General features: G+C 43.4%; 1 protein-coding gene across 1 annotated transcript in view; it reads right to left on the reverse strand.

Moving 5' to 3' along the window:
• Positions 1-23,786, reverse strand: part of MYO5C (myosin VC) — a 425,456-nt gene that overhangs the window by 240,389 nt on the left and 161,281 nt on the right. The window contains exons 10-11 of the mRNA XM_077263765.1: positions 22,061-22,326; positions 18,955-19,036 (exon numbers count right to left, since the gene is read on the reverse strand). Of these exons, the coding sequence (XP_077119880.1) occupies positions 18,955-19,036; positions 22,061-22,326 (348 nt within the window). The remainder of the gene's footprint in view (positions 1-18,954; positions 19,037-22,060; positions 22,327-23,786) is intronic.

Genomic DNA, 23,786 nt, shown 5'->3' on the forward strand with positions numbered 1-23,786 from the left:
AGGTATGAGGTGCCCGTTGTTCCTTCGGTTGAGCCTCCTGCTCCGGTGCTGGTGGAGGGAGAATTGGAGTATGTTGTTGAAAAGATCTTGGATTCTCGTGTTTCCAGACGCAAACTCCAGTATTTGGTTAAGTGGAAGGGTTATGGTCAGGAGGATAATTCCTGGGTGGTCGCCTCCGATGTTCATGCGACTGATTTGGTCCGCGCCTTCCATAGAGCTCACCCTGATCGCCCTGGGGGTTCTCGTGAGGGTTCGGTGACCCCTCCTCAAGGGGGGGTACTGTTGTGGATTCTGTTTGTGGGCTCCCTCTGGTGGTTACTGTTGGTACTGGGTGACTTTGGTGGGTTGCGGCCTTTGGTTTCCACCTGTCCATCAGAGGCTGGGTGTTTCCTATTTTACCTGGCCTTTCTGTCATTCCCTTGCCGGCTATCAATGTATTCAGATGTGCTCTGTTTGGTTCCTGCCTACCTGCTCCCAGATCTTTCAGGATAAGCTAAGTGCTGATTTTCAGTTGTTTGGTTTTTTGTCCAGCTTGCTTATTATGTCTCTATGCTAGCTGGTAGCTCTAGTGGACTGAGGTTCTCCCCATGTGCCATGAGTTGGCACATGGGTTCTTGTAATCTCAGGATGGTTTTTTTGATTAGGGTTTTTTGCTGACCGCTCAGTCCCCTTTTGTATCGTTCTGCTTTCTAGTTTACAGCGGGCCTCAATTTGCTAAAGCTGTATATATCATCTCTATGTATGTGCCTTCCTCTCATTTCACCGTCAATACATGTGGGGGGCAACTATATCTTTTGGGGTTCGTTCCTCTGGAGGCAAGTGAGGTCTTATTTTCTCTGCAGTACTAGTTAGCTCTTAGGCTGGTGCGTGGCGTCTAGAACCAACGTAGGCACGCTCCCTGGCTATCTCTAGTTGCGTTTGTCAGGCGTAGGGCAGCGGTCAGCCCAGGTTCCATCACCCTAGAGCTCGTCCGTTATTTATTTGTCCTTTGCTTGTCCTGTACTATCCTCAGCCATTGGGGATTCATGACACTAAGGGATTTCTTGGTGACTGTGGTCCCAGCTGCCTTGAGATCATTAACAAGTTCCCCATGAGTAGTTTTAGGCCGATCTCTCACCTTCCTCATGACCAAGAATACCCCACAAGGTGAGATTTTGCATGGTGCCCCAGATCGATGTCGATTGACAGTCATTTTGTATTTCTTCCATTTTCTTACTATTGCACCAACAGTTGTCTACGTCTCACTCAGCATCTTACTTATGGTTTTGTAGCCCATTCCAGCTTTGTGTAGGTCTATGATCTTGTCCCTGACATCCTTATAAAGCTCTTTGGTCTTGCCCATGTTGTAGAGGTTAGAGTCTGACTGATTAATTGAGTCTGTGGACAGGAGTCTTTTATAAAAATGACTATGTAAAACAACTGTCTTTAATGCAGGCAATGAGTTGATTAGGAGCATGTAACTGATCTATAGGAACCAGAACTCTTAACGGTTGGTAGGGGATCAAATACTTATTTCTCACTGCAAAATGCAAATAAATTTATATAATTTATACTATGTGATTTTCTGGATTTTATTTTTAATATTCTATCTCTCAATGTTAAAATTCCCTATCCTTAATTATAGACTGTTCATGCCTTTGTCAGTGGGCAAACTTACAAAATCAGTAAGTGATCAAATACTTACTTCCCCCACTGTATAACTGTACTGCAATCTCTTATATGTTCTGCAGCACTGGTATCTACCACTATATAGTCACCATATGGCGGTAGTGTTGGTCTTTGTGTACTGATTTATTTTCAGTTACAGCAGGATCATCTGCTAAGGTTCCCCTATACCCAAGATTAAAGTGTGCCACCATAGTTGCAATCATGGGTTAGGGGCCCACTCAGATGTTTCACCCGCCCCCCTGTGCTGAACCTCTAGCTATGCCTCTGACGTGTGGTGAAAGTTTTAACATGTACTGGAGACACTTACACAGGCAGACTCATTTAAATCTTTGCTGCAAACATATCCGCATGTTCACACAGACTATGTGTCCCACACATTGACAGATCTGTTTTTTCCCGGTAGCAAGTACGTACGTCAATACGTCTCACACACGTGCACATGGAGGACATAAAGTGAGTCATCTGCGTGCTTTCCATGTGGCACATACCGGAAAAGAATGCAGAATAGAAATGACATATGTTTAAATGTTAAATGTGCAAAGATAGAGATAAATAGATAAATAATGGATAGATAGATAGATAGATAGATAGATAGATAGATAGATAGATAGATAGATGGATAGATAAAAAAAAGAAGAAGATGCAGCCACAGCAATGTATCCGGGTCCTGTGACCCCCAGGCAAATACCAAACCTTCAATATTGCAGAAAAAAATGGAGGCAGCACACCGGCTTGTAAAGGTGAAAAAAGTGCCATTTAATAGCCCATAATGGCGATGTTTCAGCTCCAAGTGTAAGCCTTTCTCTGAAAGGGACGGGGCTCCATACACTGGACAAAGAAGATGGGGATCATCGTTGGACCTCCATAGGGAGATTTTTTTTGTAATATATGGAGGCAAAAAGGAAATTGTTGGGAAGTGATTTTTACAAATGAAGGATTTTTGTGTGCGTTTATTTCTTTTGAATACAGGTTTAGTAATGAGGGTGTCTGACAGACACCTCTCCATTACTAACCCCTGGGCTTGATGTCAGCGGACATTAGAAAGCTGACATCAACCACAAAACCATTACCCCTATTGCCAACCCACCAGAGCAAGCTGGAAGAACAGAGGCTAAGCGCCAGAATTGGCGCATCTAATAGATGTTCAATTTCTGGGGCATCTGAAGGCTGGTTTAATTAGGCTGGGAAGGGGCCAATATCCATGGACCTTCCCTGCCTATTAATATCTGCCCACAGCTGTCTGCTTAGCTTTTGCTGGTTATTAAAAATAGGGAGAACCCAACATCATTTTTTTTATTGTCCCCCATTTTTAATAACCAGTAAAGGCTAAGCAGACAGATATGAGCTGATATTAATAGGCTGGGAATCTCCATGGTTATTGGGCCCTTTACAGCATAATAAGACCATCTCACAGCTATCTACTTTCCCTTAGCTGGCTATTAAAAATAAATAAATTAAAATAATGGCGTGGGGTCCCATTCTTTTTAACAAGAAGGGGGACCCCACGCCATTATTTTCATTTACTTATTTTTTTTTTAGTTATATACATTGCTTACTGAGTGTGTTGGGGGACCGCTACCGGGTCTCCCGCCTAGGTCACTCAGCCCTGAGCTAACTGAGGAGGCACTACTTTGAACTCTTCTTTTCTTTATGGTATCTTTTTGTTTCTCCAGACCCTGGGTTGAAAGTGGTCGCCATCTTATATTCTGCAGACGTTTATTAATCTGCAGCCAGTCCAGTCTTAGCTGCTCTATCTCCCTCAGGTATGTCACCCGGTATCCAAGAAGTATTCGAATGTTCCTTAGGCTTTCTGAGCCAATTATGACAAATGGAACCATCCCATCTTTACCAGCTACCTGGAGTTCACCATCATCTGGAATCCTCACTCTCCCCACACCGGATCTATTCACCAGGTCCTGTATCACTTTTCCTTATCTTCCAACTACTTTCCCCACCATTTTTCGGGGTACTTGAACGATGTCTTCCACAAAGCCCAGTAGACTTTGAGCTTTCCTGGCATGCTCCAAATGTCGAGCGGTTTCCTTATTCCTCAACAGGATTATCTGTTTCATGCAAAGACATTGTAGGTGCATATCCTTCAGGATAGTCACCAGCTTCACTGTGACTTCCCTAGTCGACAGTATCATCAACTGCTGAGTTTTTCGGTGCCCAGTGCACACTACATGCTTCTACTGCTTTGTTAAAGGCCGCATGCACACCCTCACCGGTACATGCCTCTTGCACGTTTTCGGGTATTTCTATCACGCACTTGAAGAGTGAGGTTTCACTCTCTTCATGGACGGACGGCTCCTGCTTTGCCTCGGACATTTCCATCAAGACATCTGCCACGACCGGGTGACTGTCTTGCTCTGCTTTTAGCACCAACTCTTCCTCTGCTTTACACTCTTCCAGACCCCTGGCAAGGATTGGCATTGGCAGCTTCACCTCGTTACCATTCTGGCATGGCCGCTGTGAGTCTGTGACCACCATCTTCTCCTCTTGCAGAAGACCTCTTAATGCGTCTCTGAACACTTCCACATCTTCCATTAGGGCCTTGGTCACAGTTTGCCACGTTGATAGGTGACCTCTGAGCTCAGACAACTCTTTCTCCAAGGTACCCATTCGGCACTCAGCAGCAGCCTGTCTCCGAAGCTCCTCTTGCTTCAACTGGGCTTCTACTGCCTCCTGGATCCTCCTTAACTCGATGCTCCCATCCTCTGGTTTGGTTGAGTTTCCATCACTCCAGATGGTATCTGCTTCAGGCCCCACACCTTTGGTGGCTTCCTCGACCTCTGCACTCTTGGACTCAGCACGGTGATCTTCAGCCCTCTCTTGGGTCTCAGTGGTGTCAACCTTAGCTTTGTCCCATTTCTCTGAGACTTTAGAGTACTTCACACACTCCAGGTCCTCAGCATCAGGTTTTCTGGAGCCTTCACCATCTTCCTTCCCCTCATCTTTATTTAAATCTTCACAAGGTGAAACTGGTTCAACCACTTTGTGCCTTTTACGTCTCCGGCGACGGGAAGAAGACTTGCAATGTGTACCGGGTCAACGTTATAGTACTCCCCTTCCATGGAGTTAGAGTCACCGTCTGAATGGGAGTCACCACTACTCACTCTGTCACACTGGCACAACAAGTCTCCACTTAAACAGGTCATATTTTCTGGTATGGCTGCCACCGCCAACTTGACTTCACCCTGTGGAGTCCTGTCGTTCCACTGTGTCAGTGCTTCTGTCAGCAAAACAATTGTACTCAGCCCTAACGGTTGTTACTGGCAATGACACGTCACAGTGGAATCTATCTCACTCCCCATAACATGGTAAACCCTCCAGTTGCTCTCTAAATGGGTGTCACACATTTTATCTACCACATCACTGACAGTCAACTTGTGGCACACGTCAGTGTCTTACATAATTTCCGGTCATGTGACCGGCCGGGCCTCTAACTTATGAGTGCTTCTCCTTACACAGAGCTCATTCACTGCAAAGACACAAGAGTGCCTGCATCCTCCACTGCGCCACCACTGACTGCAAGTAAAACCATCCAGCACTCCAACAATATAGTGCTCTTTCCTCTCTCAGGGGAGCGATTTAACCCTTATCATTACTCTTATGTTTACCCAGCAAGCCTGTATTCCCTGGAGACTGGCTCCTCCTGAACCCATTGCTTACACTGGGCATTGACTTCACAGGGTATTTATATCCATTAATATGGCAACTACCACCTCCATCCTCTATATCTTTGCTTTATATATCTCATCTCACAGTATGATTCTCCCACCTACTACACTCTGCATACTGATGTTATAATTCCATTACTCAACTGGGGCTCATAAAAGCAACTTTAGATATATAAACCATTCCATCTAATGATTTTTACGCCTAATATTTCCTTCCTTTTTTATCATAATTTACAGAGCTTAATATGCTCTATGACATATTTCATTGCGGTGACACGCCTTACCTGGTTTTCCCATGATGCTTATTTGTTATATTTTTCTTATGGTTGTTATATGTATCTTTTTTTTCCAGCGACTATATGATAAAGGCCATTCATTTGCCAAAAAGTCTTTAAATTGTCGCTTCACCTATCAGCATCCAATAAATACTCACCTGAAGCATTATTTTTCTTGTACGTGTGCAGTGATTTTTTTCTGAACTTATGCCTATAGGACCTTTGGTTCCTTTCACTAGCACTGTTTTACAAAAAGTCGAGTGCTAACCATTTGTCTTTCCTATGTCCATAAGTTGGGCAGACGCACCCTTCCCACTGGTCAACCTGACGTCGGGCCCACCAATTTTGGGAGGTATTACTGCCTTAATGTATGCCCCCGCAACAGTAGAGAGACTTCCATCCTCCTGCTGTAGAGGAATGCCCTGCTCTCACAAGACTGAGAACAGCCTAGAGTCCCGACCTACTATCACCGGACAGGTTAAGTTTGGGACACCACCCCACTCTGGGGAACACCCAGTGGACTCCCCCACGGTACTCTCAGGCACCAGTTCTCACAGAATTTAAAAAAAAAAGTCTCTTTAGGTCGGCACTGGCCCTTTAAGAGTTTGTACGACCAGGACCAACAATTTCTTTTCAACACCTCACCAGTTCCTGCTGGCATTACCACAGGTCCTGCTTCAGTTACAAACCGCTCGCACTTCCGGCTGCCGATCACAAGCCGCTGCTGCAGAACCTCTTGCTGCAACTGCAGCTCCTCTCCACAAGGCTCTGCACGGCTCTGCACCGCTTAAAAGCCACGCCACCAGGGCTATTAAATCCTTAACGACCACTGATAAGTCTTTTAACGGCAGCAGTTAAAGGGTACTTATTCCTAAGCGCTGCTTTTTAAAGGCGCTGAGAAATAAGGGTATAGCGCCCCCAGCGTCAGAAAATCTCAGGGGTCTCGGCTACCGGGAGGTAGCTGAGACCAGGGAGAACATGATTCGAGCTGATTTTTACCTTCCTCAGCCTTGTGATCACCGCTATTCACCGAATAACGGCGATCGCAGAAAAGTAAGTCTGGTTTCTCATTAGTTTTTAGAATAGTGTCACTTTTAGGTATTTTCTGTCATATTGACCCCCCAACTTCACTTCAAATGTGAGGTGGTCCCTAAAAAATTATTTTGTTAATTTTGTTGGAAAAATGAGAAATCGCTGGTCAACTTTTAACCATTATAACTTCCTAACAAAAAAAAAATTGCTTCCAAATTGTGTGGATGTAAAGTAGACATGTGAGAAATGCTACTGATTATTGTGTGACACCACTCTCTGATTGAAGGGTACAAAAATTAAAAGTTTGAAAATTGCTAAATTTTCTACATTTTTGCCAAATTTCCATTTTTTTTCATAAAAAAACGCAAGTTATATCGAAGAAATGTTACCACTAACATGAAGCACAACATGTCACGAAAAAATATTCTCAGAATCAGTGGGATCCATTGAAGCGCTCCAGAGCTATAACCTCACAAAGTGACAGTGGTCAGAATTGTAAAAATTGGCTTAGTCGTTAAAGGTCAAAATTGGCTCTGTCACTAAGGGGTTAAAGTCCTTTTTGTACTTTGATAAATACTAAAGTCCTGCTTCTTTTTTCTACTTCTATCTATCCTTGCACATCTAAGCAGGGCCGTATTTGCCACTAGGCACTTGAGGGCACGTGCCTAGGGCAGGGACAATGCAGGGGGCGGCACCTGAGCAAGGTTTTTTTTTTTTGTTTGTTTTTTTTTTATAAGTCCTGGGTCACCTCCCGACCAACCGCCCTGCCCCCCGCCGCCCACGCCCCCCCGCCGCCCGCCTCCCACCCACCCTCCTTGAAGACGATACTCACCCTGCTCCAGCGATGCCTGGTCTCGGCGTCTGGAGCTCGTCCTGAATGAGCGGTCACGTGGTACCGCTCATTAAGGTCATGAATATGTGCATATTCATGACCTTAATGAGCGGTATCACATGACCGCTCATGCAGGAAGAAGGTGCTGCGCAGGGAGTCGGGACAGAGCCAGAGGGATGTCGGTGAGGCCGCGCGGTGAGGGACAGGTGAGTATGAGGGACGGGGGGGATGAAGGAGGACATAAGCCGGCGTGCCATGCAAGATGGGAGCAGGAGCGGGGAGAGATAAGCCATTCATACAGGGGGGGATATGAGCCATGCATACAGGGGGGGATATGAGCCATGCATACAGCGGGGATATGAGCCATGCATACAGGGGGGGATATGAGCCATGCATACAGGGGGGGGAATATGAGCCATGCATACAGGGGGACAATATGAGCCATGCATACAGGGGGGGAATATGAGCCATGCATACAGGAGGGGGAATATGAGCCATGCATTCAGGGGGGAATATGAGCCATGCATACAGGGGGGAATATGAGCCATGCATACAGGGGGGCAATATGAGCCATGCATACAGGGGGGGGGGGGAATATGAGCCATGCATACAGGAGGGGGAATATGAGCCATGCATACAGGAGGGGGAATATGAGCCATGCATACAGGGGGGGGAATATGAGCCATGCTTACAGGGGGGGGAATATGAGCCATGCATACAGGAGGGGGGGAATATGAGCCATGCATACAGGGGGAATATGAGCCATGCAAACAGGAGGGGGGGAATATGAGCCATGCATACAGGAGGAGGGGATATGAGCCATGCATATGGGATGGGAGGGAGATGAGCCATGCATACAGGAGGGGGGGTCATTATACAGTATTGAGCATCATGTGGGGTCATTATACAGTATGGAGAACTGTGTGTGGCCCTTATACAGTATGGAGCATCATGTGTGGTGGCCGTTATACAGTATGGAGCATCATGTGTGGCCGTTATACAGTATGGAGCATCATGTGTGGCCATTATACAGTATTGAGCATCATGTGGGATCATTATACAGTATGGAGAACTGTGTGTGTGGCCATTATACAGTATTGAGCATCATGTGTGGCCATTATACAGTATGGAGAACAGTGTGTGGCCATTATACACTATGGAGCACCATGTGTGGCCATTATACAGTATTGAGCATCATGTGTGGCCATTATACAGTATTGAGCATCATGTGTGGCCATTATACAGTATGGAGCACTGTGTGGCCATTATACAGTATGGAGCATCATGTGTGGCCACTATACAGTATTGAGCATCATGTGTGGCCATTATACAGTATTGAGCATCATGTGTGGCCATTATACAGTATGGAGCACTGTGTGGCCATATTTTTTTTTGTTTATAATTATCGTATATAAAACAGTGTGATCAGCAGTGCTAAATGGCTGTGGTTGGGACGTGGATATGGGTGTGACTAGTTGTGAAATGGGCGTGGCCTAAAATTTGCCGCGGCGCACTACGCGCGCCGCAAACTTTATGCCTCCTTCCCTTCTTCAAAAGTTGGGAGGTATGGTACCACATTTGCCAGATCATGGCAAAGTGCCGCAAATCCCATAGGGAATGAATGAGGCCAAACGCAGTGTTGCCGTAAGTGATCCGTTACGTGGCACATGCAGAAAAACTGCCGTATCTGCTGCAAAAGGCGACTTTCACATCAGCGATTCTTGCCAAAGTCACTGCCGATAGTGTCATACTCACCAAAGGGGGAGGCAGCATCTAAATCCGTCTAAATACGGCCCTGCATCTAAGACACACAGATGCCACATGGATTGTACACATGGACACAGATAGCCCTAGTACTGGTTTTCCCAGTACTGGAACTATCAGGACGTGTGAAGGAAGCCTTAAAGAAAGCTTATCTAATATATAAAGCTGAATGTGTGTATGTGTGTATGTATGTATGTATGTATGTCCGGGATTGGCATCTGAACCGTCGCAGCTACAGCCACAAAATTTTGCACAGTCACACGTCTGGACCCCGAGAGCGTCATAGGCTATGTTGTGAGGTGAAATTTTAACCCCTCGCTTTCCAATTCACCAAACAATTTTGCCCCTATCTACATAATGGGGAAAAAGTGAAAGGAAAAGTGTTGGAGGCGTCGCAGCTACAGGCACAAAATTTTGCACAGTCACACGTCTGGACCCCGAGAGCGTCATAGGCTATGTTGTGAGGTGAAATTTTAACCCCGCGCTTTCCAATTCACCAAACAATTTTGCCCCTATCTACATAATGGGGAAAAAGTGAAAGGAAAAGTGTTGGAGGCGTCGCAGCTACAGGCACAAAATTTTGCACAGTCACACGTCTGGACCCCGAGAGCGTCAAAGCTATGTTGTGAGGTGAAATTTTAACCCCGCTCTTTCCAATTCACCAAACAATTTTGCCCCTATCTACATAATGAGGAAAAAGTGAAAGGAAAAGTGTTGGAGGCAAATTAACAGCTGCCAGATGTGAACAAGGGGGACTTAAAGAATGACAGCGATGGTGCCAAAGAGTATATACTGTACAGTTGCTAAGGTGGGGCCCCGACATGGGATAATCACCACACCACCACGGGGATATGAACACACACACAAAATGCGCCACACACTACCACGTGCTCGAACACATATACGACCCTCAGCGCACATTTCACCACACATACACCAACCTCGCCACATAAAAGTCGAAACACAAAAGTCGCCGCTCAAAACTCGCCACGCGCAAAACTCTCCACATGCAAAACTCGCCACACGTGCAAAACTCACCTCATGGAAAACTCGCCACACGCAAAACTTGCACACGCAGAAAAATTGCCACATGCACAAAAGTTGCAACACATGCAAAAGTTGCCTCACACAGAACTTGCACATACTCAAAAGGCACCACACATAAAACTCGCCACGCGCAAAACTCGCCATGCGCAAAACTTGCTGCACACAACTTGCTACACTAACCTGTCACATGCAACTCGACACACAAAAAGTTGCTACACGCATGTCGCCACACAAAACTCATCTCACAAAAGTCGCTACATGCATGTCGCCACACGCAACTCAACACACACAACTTGACACACGAAACTCGCCCTAAAACACACACAAGTCTGGTATTATCCTTCAAAAATAAAAATCTGATTAATAAGCTGAAAAACTACAAGAGCAACAAATGTACCATATAGGAATCCGGCAGCTGTCAGTCACATGACCAGTCTATTATGTGTATGTGTGAGCTAATATATACTGCCAGGGGGTGGGCTTACTGTTGGCTGGGGATTTATCAGGCTGCCAATTTAGCTTACAAATACTGAGGTAAAAATACTGACCAAATAACGTGTGAACGAGGGCTAATACAGGAGGAGATGACATACAGATATATACTATATACAGGAGGAGATGACACACAGGTATATACTATTTACAGGGGAGATGACACACAGGTATATACTATATACAGGAGGAGATGACACACAGATACATACTATATACAGGAGAGATGACACACAGGTATATACTATATAGAGGAGGAGATGACATACAGGTACATACTACATACAGGAGGAGATGACATACAGGTATATACTATATACAGGAGGAGATGACACACAGGTATATACTATATACAGGAGCAGATTACCTACAGGTATATAGTATATACAGGAGGAGATGACATACAGGTATATGCTATGTATAGGAGGAGATGACATACAGGTATATACTATATACAGGAGGAGATGACACACAGATATATACTATATATAGGTGAGATGACACACAGGTATATACTATATACAGGAGATTACATACAGGTATATCTAATATATAAAGCTGAATGTGTGTATGTATGTATGTATGTGTGTATGTCCGGGATTGGCATCTGCACCGTCACAGCTACAGCCACAAAATTTTGCACAGTCACACGTCTGGACCCCGAGAGCGTCATAGGCTATGTTGTGAGGTGAAATTTTAACCCCGCGCGTTCCAATTCACCAAACAATTTTGCCCCTATCTACATAATGGGGAAAAAGTGAAGGGAAAAGTGTTGGAGAAAAATTGACAGCTGCCTGATGTGAACAATGGGGACTTAAAGAATGAGAGCGATGGCGCCAAAGAGTATATACCGTACAGTTGCTAAGGTGGGGCCCCGACATGGGATACTCACCACACACGGGGATATGAACACAAACACAAAATGCGCCACACACTACCACGTGCTTGAACACATATACGACCCTCAGCGCACATTTCACCACACATACACCAACCTCGCCACATAAAAGTCGAAACACAAAAGTCACCACTCAAAACTCGCAACGCGCAAAACTCGCCATATGCAAAACTAGGCTCACGCAAAACTCGCCACACGCAAAACTCACCTCATGGAAAACTCACCTCATGCAAAACTTGCACACACAGAAAAATTGCCACATGTACAAAAGTTGCACCACATGCAAAAGTTGCCTCACACAAAACTTGCACATACTCAAAACGCACCACACATAAAACTCGCCACGCGCAAAACTCGCCATGCTCAAAACTTGCTGCACACAACTTACTATACTAACCTGTCACATGCAACTCGACACACAAAATGTTGCTACACGCATGTCGCCACACAAAACTCATCTCACAAAAGTCACTACATGCATGTCGCCACACGCAACTCAACACACACAACTTGATACATGAAACTCGCCCTGAAACACACACAAGTCTGGTATTGTCCTTCAAAAATAAAAATCTGATTAATAAGCAGACAAACTACAAGAGCAACAAATGTACCATATAGGAAATACGGCAGCTGTCAGTCACATGACCTGTCTATTATGTGTATGTGTGAGCTAATATATACTGCCAGGGGGTGGGCTTACTGTTGGCTGGGGATTTATCAGGCTGCCAATAGCAACCAATCACAGCTCAGCTTCTATTTTGCTACAGTTAATTAATCTGAGCTCTGATTGGTTAATATAGGCAACAAAGACATTCTCAGTATAACAAAGCTAATATATGTTGTGAAATTCTTCTATTAGCTTAGTTTTTGCCTTTTAATAATTTTATTTCTATCTATTTGTTTTGTGGTTTTTGTGTGCAGAATAAATTTTTGTTAACACGTTCTATTTTGCTAACAGCAGTCATTAACCCGGGCGAAGCCGGGTAGTACAGCTAGTTGTAACTAAAGATAGATTTCCACATACATTTATTACCTTTGGGGGCCACCATTCACGGGATTGATGCAGATCCCAGTGGTTGGAATCCCAGCAATCATACGCTTATCCTGCAGATGAGTGATAAATGTGTTTAGTGGGAAGACCCATTTAAACTGATCTAAAAAGGATAATTTTTCTTGAATAATTGAATCAGTAAATGTTAGTTTCCGTCTGGTAACTCAACTAACTTCCTTAGGTGATTTTGCTCTTCCACTTCTTTTTAGTACTTCTCTTTATCCATATGGAAAATATCATAAAAATGACTGGTTTACCGGACATATCACTTTATGAACCATGAAATAAAAGTCTGTCAGTTTGGGCTCCTACAAGAGTAGAGAATGAGGGATCCTTGTTTCCATTTTCAATAGCATAATTGATATGATATTCATAAGTAACTATAATTATGTTACTGAACTAAAATGTTCCCTTTACTCTCCTGCACTGCAGGAACAGATCTCTTGCCCTCTCTGCCTTTTCCCTACCCACTGCCTGCCTCCTACCTCAGACTGACAGGTTATTAATAATAATAATAATAATAATAATAATAATAATCTTTATTTTTATATAGCGCTAACATATTCTGCAGCGCTTTACAGTTTTGCACACATTATCATCGCTGTCCCCGATGGGGCTCACAATCTAAATTCCCTATCAGTATGTCTTTGGAATGTGGGAGGAAACCGGAGTACCCGGAGGAAACTCACGCAAACACGGAGAGAACATACAAACTCTTTGCAGATGTTGTCCTTGGTGGGGTTTAAACCCAGGACTCCAGCGCTGCAAGGCTGCTGTGCTGTGCTATCCACTGCACCACCGTGCTGCCCATGTTTCAGTGACCTGTCAGTCAAAGCAGTGGGCAGGCAGCAGACGGAGAAAAGGCAGAGAGTGCAAGAGAGTTGTAAGTACTAAGCCCACCCACTACACCAACAGCTCTACTGCCCTCTCTGCTTTTTCCCCACCCGCTGCCTGCCCCGTCTGTGACTGACAGATGTCTAATGTGTCAGTGTTATGACTTGTCAGTCAGAGACTGGGGGCAAGCATGGGTAGGAAAAATGGCAGGGAGGGCAGGAGAGCTGTAAGTACCGAGCCCACCCACTGCACTTACAAGTCATTAGCATACAATTTAAAGTATGGATTTCTATAAAACAGATTTGTACAGGAAAAGTAAGGATTTATTTAGCATTAAAGCGCCTATATGCATGCCATCAGCTTGGGGTATAAAATCCTGTTGGCAGATTCTCTTTACAGGACATGGATTACATACAATGCTATTAATCCTGATGTCTTAGCAGGAAGTAACTATCAAACCTGTGAAACCAGTTCACCAACTTTACCAAGGTATCTGTAGTATGCACTATTCCTACACTATCCGCAATTATCTTCAAAAGACATTCCCTTAAGCAAATAGTACAGTAATGAGAATTAGAGGGTGTTAGGGTATGTGCACACGTTGCGGATTTCTTGCAGAAATTTCCTGAAGAAAACCGGAAATTTTCTGCAAGAAATCCGCATATTTTTTTTTGCGTTTTTTTTCCGTTTTTTTCGCGTTTTTTTAGCATTCTGCAAGCGTAATTAGCTTGCAGAATGCTAAAGTTTTCCAAGCGATCTGTAGCATCGCTTGGAAAACTGACTGACAGGTTGGTCACACTTATAATGCTTTCCACCTTAAAGAAACATTAAAGCAGGTTAAGGGTACTGTCACACTCTGCAACTTTCCAACGATCACGACCAGCGATACGACCTGGCCGTGATCGTTGGAAAGTCGTTGTGTGGTCGCTGGGGAGCTGTCACACAGACCGCTCTCCAGCGACCAACGATGCCGAAGGCCCCTGGTAACCAGGGTAAACATCGGGTTACCAAGCGCAGGGCCGCGCTTAGTAACCCGATGTTTACCCTGGTTACCATCGTAAAAGTAAAAAAAAAAAAAACAGTACATACTCACATTTCGGTGTCCGTCAGGTCCCTTACCGTCTGCTTCCCGCTCTGATTGAGTGCCGCCGTAAAGTGAAAGCACAGCACAGCGGTGACGTCACCGCTGTGCTCTGCTCTTACTTTACGGCCGGCAGTCAGTCAGAGCGGGAAGCAGACGGCAAGGGACCTGACGGACACCGGAATGTGAGTATGTACTGTTTTTTTTTTTTTTACTTTTACGATGGTAACCAGGGTAAACATCGGGTTACTAAGCGCGGCCCTGCGCTTAGTAACCCGATGTTTACCCTGGTTACAAGCGAACGCATCGCTGAATCGGTGTCACTCACACCGATCCAACGATGACAGCGGGAGATCCAGCGACGAAAGAAAGTTCCAAACGATCTGCTACGACGTACGATTCTCAGCAGGGTCCCTGATCGCTGCTGCGTGTCAGACACAGCGATATCATATGGATATCGCTGGAACGTCACGGATCGTACCGTTGTAGCGACAAAAGTGCCACTGTGAGACAGTACCCTAAAAGCTCAAATCTGCTCACATGCTACAATTGTCACTAAATAAAACTTGCCAAAAACTGCAGCATTTGATTTTCTAGAACAATGTAAGACAAGGTAAAACTAATCTAAAAATAATGTAAAAATGAATGTAGTGTAAACTGTAATATAAAGAAGAATCACTTGTATTATATAACATTTTCACAACATAATGGATGGCAAGAAAAATGATAGAATATGTCACTGACATCTATAAAAGTAAAGCTAATGTAGTGGGGACTGTTAGTATGCAATCCATGGACAATCCATTGTGTTAGAAAGGTGTCTCATTGATATTCCATGGTGTTCCACTGCTGGAAACTTCATTAGTCATCTGTAATCTGTTGGGTAATCTGATAGTGAGTGTTTATTTCCCTGCAGCGTCATCACAGGGGGAAGAATTGCACAAGAACTTCAGAATGGATCACTATGCACCATTCTTCAAATGTGACTAGACCTTGGGCAATGCCTGAGAGAGGCCTTCATGAGGGAAAGTCACTCCCGTCTTTCTCCCAGGATTATGGTATGGGGTGACATAATGTCCTGTACCCAAAACTTTCTAGTCTTCATTCCAGTTAACAGGTAAACAGCTCGGAATTGTAGAGATTTGGACATGGAGCAGTGGTACAGCCATTTCTCTAAAGTGTCTCAAGAGTAGTTATTCATCACAATGACGCCAGTCCATATGTTGCTCATACTTCTGTGAGCACCCTGCATGGCCTAAATGTGCTACCATGGCCTGCAGACAGGGGTGCAATGACTGCGATGCGTCGCGACCGGGCTCGTGTGGGTGGGGGCCCATGCGGGTATATATATATATACTAGGATAAGAGACAAAGTGAGGAAAATACCTTTTGCCACCTGCAAAAAATGGAGAGGTCACTAATTTTTATCGTAGGTACACTTCAACTGTGAGTGACAGAATATAAAAATTAAAACCAGAAAATCACATTGTATGATTTTTAAATAATTAAATTGCATTTTAATGCATGAAATAAGTAATTGATCACCTACCAACCAGCAAACATTCTGACTCTGTTAGACCTGTTAGTTTTTATTGAAGAAGCCCTACACTCTGCACTCATTACCTATATTAATTGCGCCTGTTTCAACTTATTACCTGTATAAGCAACACCTGTCCACACACTCAATCAATCACACCCCAACCTCTCCACCATGGCCAAGACCAATGAGCTGTCTAAGGACAGCAGGGACAAAATTGTAGTCCTGAATACAGCTGGATGGGCTACAGGACAATAGGCAAGCAGCTTGGTTAGAAGACAACAACTATTGCTACAATTATTAGAAAATGGAAGTAAGATAAGATGACTGTCAATCTTCTTAGGTCTGGAGCTCCATGCAAGAACTCGCCTCCTGGGGTAAGGATGATTCTGAGATAGGTCAGAAATCAGCCAGCCCAGAACTACACAGGAGGACTGGGTGAATGAATAAAGAGAGATGGGGCCACAGTCTCAAACATTACAGTCATGGATTAAAATCATGAAGGGCACGCAAGTTCCCTCTGCTCACAAAAGCATATGTCCAGGCCCTTTTGAAGTTCGCCAATGACCATCTGGAAGGTCCAGAGGAGGCATAGAAGGTCATGTGGTCAGATGAGACAAAGTAGAACTTTTTGGCATCAACTCCACTCGCTGTGTTTGGAGGAAAAAGAAGGATGAGTACAACCCCAAGAACAACACATCCCAAAACCAAGCATGGTGGGGGAAACAGCATACTTTGGGGGTGCCTATCTGCAAAGAGGACAGGACGACTGCACCGTAATGTAAGGGAGGATTGTTGGGGTCATGTATAGCGAGATTTTGGCAAACAACCTTCTTTTCTCAGTAAGAGCATTGAGGATGGGTCGTGGCTGGGTCTTCCAGAATGACAATGACCAGAAACACACAGCCAGGGCAACTAAGGAGTGGCTCCGTAAGAAGCATTTCAAGGTCCTGGAGTGGCCTAGCCAGTCTCCAATCCTGAACCCAACAGAAAATCATGGTAGATAACTGAAAATCAATGTCTCCCAGACACAGCCCCAAAACCTGAAAGAGCTGGATAAGATCTGTATGGAGGAGCAATCCAAAATCTCTGCTGCAATGTGTGCAAACTTGGTCAAGAAGTACAGGAAACATCTGATCTCTGTAATTGCAAAGAAAGGTTTCTGTACCAAATATTAAGATCTGTTTTTCTATTGTATCAAATACTTTTTTCATACAATAAAATGCAAATTAATTATGTAAAAATCATCTAATGTAATTTTCTAGATTTTTTTAATTTTGTCTCTCACAGTTGAAGTGTACCTATGATAAAAAATACAAACCTCTCCATTCTTTGTAGGTGGGAAAACGTAAAAATCGTCAGTGTATCAAATACTTATTTTCCCCACTGTTTATATCAGGATGGGAGATATATATACCAGGATGGAGGATATATATACCACAATGGGAGGCCCCATTATAGTCTTGCACAGCGGCCCATCGGACTCTAGTTACGCCACTCCTTGCAGAGTCTCTGGACTTACCTCCCAAAAAGTATATATGGTACGTCATTGATTGACAATTACAAAGGGAGATGCGAACAGTGGATATTGAAGATTTGTGTTCCCAAGTGCATTCATTGTGGCAGAGCACTAGTCACTTACCATTAGTAACCTCAATGATAGCAGCCCATACGTGTAACGCCTGAGTCACACTACCGTAGAATACGTTAGAGTGCCATGCGAGAAAACATTGCATAGCACTCAGCCCAGTGTTAATCTATGGGGCAGCTCATATCACCGTATTTTTTTTCTCAGGTGCATTCAACGTGCGTGTAAAATCGCAGCGTGCTGCGAATGTATGCGTACATGTTCCAAGACACGCCAATGCAAGCCTATAGGTGCGAGAAAAACTCGGACGTCACTCGGACCATCCGTCTAGCTTGCTAAAAATACGCCCACATTTTCCTCATTTCAGCCCATTCAGCAATTTAATTCAATGGGCAAAATCAGTGAGAAATGTAAAGCCATATGCATATCATACGGATGGTATACGGATACATGAGTGGGAGAAAATTGCATCATCGCATTGCAAACGCATTACACACGGATGACCATACAGAGAACACTTGCGCGACTCTCGTCACGCAGACTCGGGCCGATTTTCCATATGTTTAGTGTGAAGCTGGGATTTCTACAGGGTGGGCCATTTATAGGGATACACCTGGGTGAGCCATGTATATGGATACACCGAAATAAAATGGGAATGGTTGGTGATATCAACTTCCTGTTTGTGGCACATTAGTATATGGGAGGGGAAAAACTTTTCAAGATGGGTGGTGACCATGGTGGCCATTTTGAAGCTGGCCATTTTGGATGCAACTTTATAAATGGCCCACCCAGGTGCCGGGACAACGGAGATGCAGTGATGGCGCGAGGAGGGTGAGTGGGACGGGGGTGGGGGGGTGTGAGCCATGCTTACAACGATGAGATGTGGGGTGAGCCATGCGGGATCGAGGGGAGCCATGCATACAATAGGGGGAGCCACACATACCAGGACAGGAAGGGGGGGAGCCACGCATAGCAGGACAGGGATGAGGGGACAATGCATACCCGGCTTATATTCGAGTCAATAAGCTGACCCAGTTTTCCGTGACAAAATTAGGTGCCTCGGCTTATACTCGGGTCAGCTTATACTCAAGTACATACGGTATATATTTATTTAAATGTACATATATATGTATATTAAAATGTGTTTGTAAATTACAGCGTATCCTACATACCAAATTAAATTGCTGTTGTAGTTTCTCATTTGCATAATTTATGCAGAACTGTTCAAAACTATTGACTTCGAAGGTCTCAAACCTGCAATGAAACATCTAGTCTTTAAATATTATAATAAAAACATATAAAAACATGACAAGATTTCACTCGTAATAATACAGAATAATAAAGTGTATAATTGCTGAAGTCACATTTGTACTATAATAATTCACCCCATATTGTCCATGAGAAAGATGGGTATAAGCAAAGGTTAGGCTGAGTGTAACCCTAATGATGCTGTGAGCAAATTTAAGAAAGACCGAAGTGTTCCATTTCAACCATTGGTGTTTAGAGCATATACAGTGTGGGAAATAAGTATTTCATCCTGTGCTGATTTTGTAAGTTTGCCCACTGACAAAGACATGAGCAGTCTATAATTTTAAGGGTAGGTTACTTTTAACATTCAGAGATAGAATATCATAAATAAAATCCAGAAAATCACATTGTATAAATTATATAAATGTATTTTCATTTTGCAGTGAGAAATAAGTATTTGATCCCTCTGGCAAACAAGACTTAATACTTGGTGGCAAAACCCTTCTTGGCAAGCACAGCAGTCAGATGTTTTTTGTAGTTAATGTTGAGGTTTGCGCACATGTTAGGAGCAATTTTAGTCCACTCCTCTTTGCAGATCATCTCTAAATCATTAACATTTTGAGGCTGTCGCTTGGGCACTCGGAGCTTCAACTCCTCCAATAAGTTTCCTATGGGATTAAGGTCTGGAGACTGGCTAGGCCACTCCATGACCTTAACATGATTCTTTTTGAGTCACTCCTTTGTTGCCTTGGCTGTATGTTTTGGGTCATTGTCTCTCTGGAAGACCCAGCCATGACCCATTTTTAATGTCCTGGCGGAGGGAAGGAGGTTGTCACTCAGGATTTTACAGTACATGGCTCTATCCATTCTCCCATTGATGCGGGGAAGTAGCCATGTGCCCTTAGCAGAGAAACACCCACAAAAAATAATGTTTCCACCTCCGTGCTTGACATTGGGGATGGCGTTTTTTGGGTCACAGGAAACATTTCTCTTCCTCCAAACACGGCAAGCTGAGTTAATGCCAAAGACCTCAATTTTTGCCTCATCTGACCACAGCACCATCTCCCAATCACTCACAGAATCATCCTGGTGTTCATTGGCAAACTTCAGACGGGCCTGCACATGTGCCTTATTGAGCAGGGGGACCTTGTGGGCACTGCAGGATTTTAAACCTTTACGGCGTAATGTGTTACCAATGGTTTTCTTGGTGACTGTGCTGCCAACTGCCTTGAGATCCTTAACAAGTTCCCCCGTGTAGTTTTAGGCTGATCTCTCACCTTCTTCATAATTAAGGATACCCCACAAGGTGAGATTTTGCATGGTGCCCCAGATTGATGTTGATTGACTGTCATTTTGCATTTCTTCCACTTTCTTACAATTGCACCAACAGTTGTCTCCTTCTCACCCAGCATCCTACTTATGGTTTTGAAGCCCATTCCAGCTTTGTGCAGGTCGATGATCTTGTACCTGACATCCTTATAAAGCTCTTTGCTCTTGCCCATGTTGTAGAGGTTAGCATCTGACTGATTGAGTCTGTGGACAGGAGTCTTTTATAAAGGTGACTATGTAACACAGCCGTCTTTAATGCAGGTAACAAGTAGATTATGAGAATCTAACAGGTCTGTAGGAGCCAGAACTCTTAATGGTTGGTAGGGGATCAAATACTTATTTCTCACTGCAAATAAATTTATATAATTATACAATGTGATCTTCTGGATTTTATTGTTAATATTCTATCTCTGAATGCTAAAATTAACCTACCCTTAAAATTATAGACTGTTCGTGTCTTTGTCAGTGGGCAAGCTTACAAAATAAGCAAGGGATCAAATACTTCTTTCTCCCACTGTATCTTTATTTAGTCGCACTGCAGTGTAGATGTAAGCAGTGATTTCCACATGTAGCAAAAATAAATATTGGTAGCAAATTCTCTATACACATGTAAATGTACGACTTCTAAAGAGACTAAACTGGGGAAATATGAAATCTGCGGATTTTGCTATTATTTTTTATAATTTATCTTTAATATACGGTACATAATAGGTTTTCTTATTCTATGTCCACATTCCAAAACCTTTGTATACTGTATATGTTACACATGTCACAACATCAAGTCAAATATTAATTGATTGAAAGGAACATAACTGCATAGGATGTCTCCCATGATTCATTAATATGGACTGCCTAGGAGTCATTAGGACAACCTTGTTGACTCTTCTGAATCTGTCTTAGATATTATTCAGATGTTTGTTTTTCATGTACATATACTAGCTGTGATTTTCACGAATAAAACAAGTACCAATTATAATCTATGGGGCTGTTCACATTGGTGTTTTTTTGAGGACCACAGGTGTGCCAAAAAAAAAATCACCATACAAATCTATGAGTCCTTGAAAATAACGGACAATACAAGAATGGTATCAGTGTGCAGTCTGTGATTAACATTGCAATGAATAGGAGAAGCTGATGGTAAAAACTGAGACTCTGACCAAACACTGATGAAACTCAGATCCAAATCACTGATGAACAACGGACGTCATTACGCTGTTGTATGTCAATCTTCCCAACTACAAGTTCTCAAGACCCACCAACAGATCAGGTTTTCAGCACAAGTGAGGCCACATTCACAGGCTGAGTATTTGGTCAGTTTTTTACCTAAGTATTTACGAGCCAAAACCAGGAGTAGAACAATCAGAGGAAAAGTATAATAGAAACACGTCAGCACTTCTGCATTTATCACCCTCTCCTGGTTTTGACTTACAGATACTGATGTAACATACTGAACCATAACTGAACGTGTGAACGGGGTCTGATAATGCGATCACCTGTACAATACTAAGGAAATCCCGAAAACCTGATCTGTTGTTGGATCTTGAGGACTGGAGTTGGGGAATACTGTTGTATGTGTATTACTGTGTATTGCTGATTTTAAAAAATTCAACACAGGAAGTCAATAAAGAGAGGATAATTTCCAGTTTCTGAGTTTGTATTATGCATAAATAGCCCCATTGTATTATCATCTCAGATACATACCCATAGATATCCAGGACCCCAATGAATGTATGTTGCTTCCCAGGGAACTGCAAAGCCTTATTTATTTTTTCGATCACATAATCGAATAGATGGGAATAGATCTTTTTAGCCAGCGCATCTCGTCCATTTTCAGATTGAAGCTTTGTCATGGGTTTGATAACCGTATCAGATGTGGTGATGATCTTCCTATTGCACAGCCATTGTGCCACCTTATCTGTTTCCAGGTTTAACAGCTCACAGAAAGTCTGAAGGTGTCTGTCAGTTCTCTGCCAAGATACATTTACAATATTGATCAATTTGACAACTATCAAGAAAGTACAAGTCTAATGGTAAGCGAGCGTGAATAATATGACATCCTCATCTCATTTCTGTCTATCGGCCTAGCCGATCGCTGCACTCTGTAAACGACTTTCGACTAACCTCTGCACTAATCCGTACCTCCCACTCCCGACTCCAAGACTTCTCCCGTGCTGCACCAATCCTCTGGAATGCTCTACCCCAAGAAATTAGGACCAGCCACAACTTGCACAGTTTTAGGCGCTCTCTCAAAACATATTTGTTCAGAGCGGCTTATCACGTTCCCTAATCAAAGTCATTTTATGTGTAAGTGTGCGTGTGTAGCCCATTCACTATCTCCACTTATCCCCTACCCCCTGAAGATGGCTGGACCATCTCTGTAAATACATCATTGTAAATACACACCTGTACTTTGTGTCTCCCCCCACCTCATTGTAGATTGTAAACTCTCAGGAGCAGAGTTGCTTTATTTTGCTTTAACCCCTTCACCCCCAAGGGTGGTTTGCACGTTAATGACCGGGCCAATTTTTACAATTCTGACCACTGTCCCTTTAGGAGGTTATAACTCTGGAACGCTTCAACGGATCTTGGCGATTCTGACATTGTTTTCTTGTGACATATTGTACTTCATGATAGTGGTAAAATTTCTTCGATATAACTTGCGTTTATTTGTGAAAAAAACGGAAATTTGGCGAAAATTTTGAAAATTTTGCAATTTTCCAACTTTGAATTTTTATGCCCTTAAATCACAGACATATGTCACGCAAAATACTTAATAAGTAACATTTCCCACATGTCTACTTTACATCAGCACAATTTTGGAACCAAAATTTTTTTTTGTTAGGGAGTTATAAGGGTTAAAAGTTGACCAGAAATTTCTCATTTTTACAACACCATTTTTTTTTAGGGACCACATCTCATTTGAAGTCATTTTGAGGGGTCTGTATGATAGAAAATACCCAAGTGTGACACCATTCTAAAAACTGCACCCCTCAAGGTGCTCAAAACCACACTCAAGAAGTTTATTAACCCTTCAGGTGTTTCACAGGAATTTTTGGAATGTTTAAATAAAAATGAACATTTAATTTTTTTTCACACAAAATTTATTTCAGCTCCAATTTGTTTTATTTTACCAAGGGTAACAGGAGAAAATAGACTGCAAAAGTTGTTGTACAATTTGTCCTGAGTACGCTGATACCCCATATGTGGGTGTAAACCATTGTTTGGGCGCATGGCAGAGCTTGGAAGGGAAGGAGCGCCATTTGACTTTTCAATGCAAAATTGACTGGAATTGAGATGGGACGCCATGTTGCGTTTGGAGAGCCCCTGATGTGCCTAAACATTGAAACCCCCTACAAGTGACACCATTTTGGAAAGTAGACCCCCTAAGGAACTTATCTAGATGTGTGGTGAGCACTTTGACCCACCA

This window comes from Ranitomeya variabilis, chromosome 5, assembly GCF_051348905.1.
Source record: "Ranitomeya variabilis isolate aRanVar5 chromosome 5, aRanVar5.hap1, whole genome shotgun sequence".
Classification (NCBI taxonomy): Eukaryota; Metazoa; Chordata; class Amphibia; order Anura; family Dendrobatidae; genus Ranitomeya; species Ranitomeya variabilis.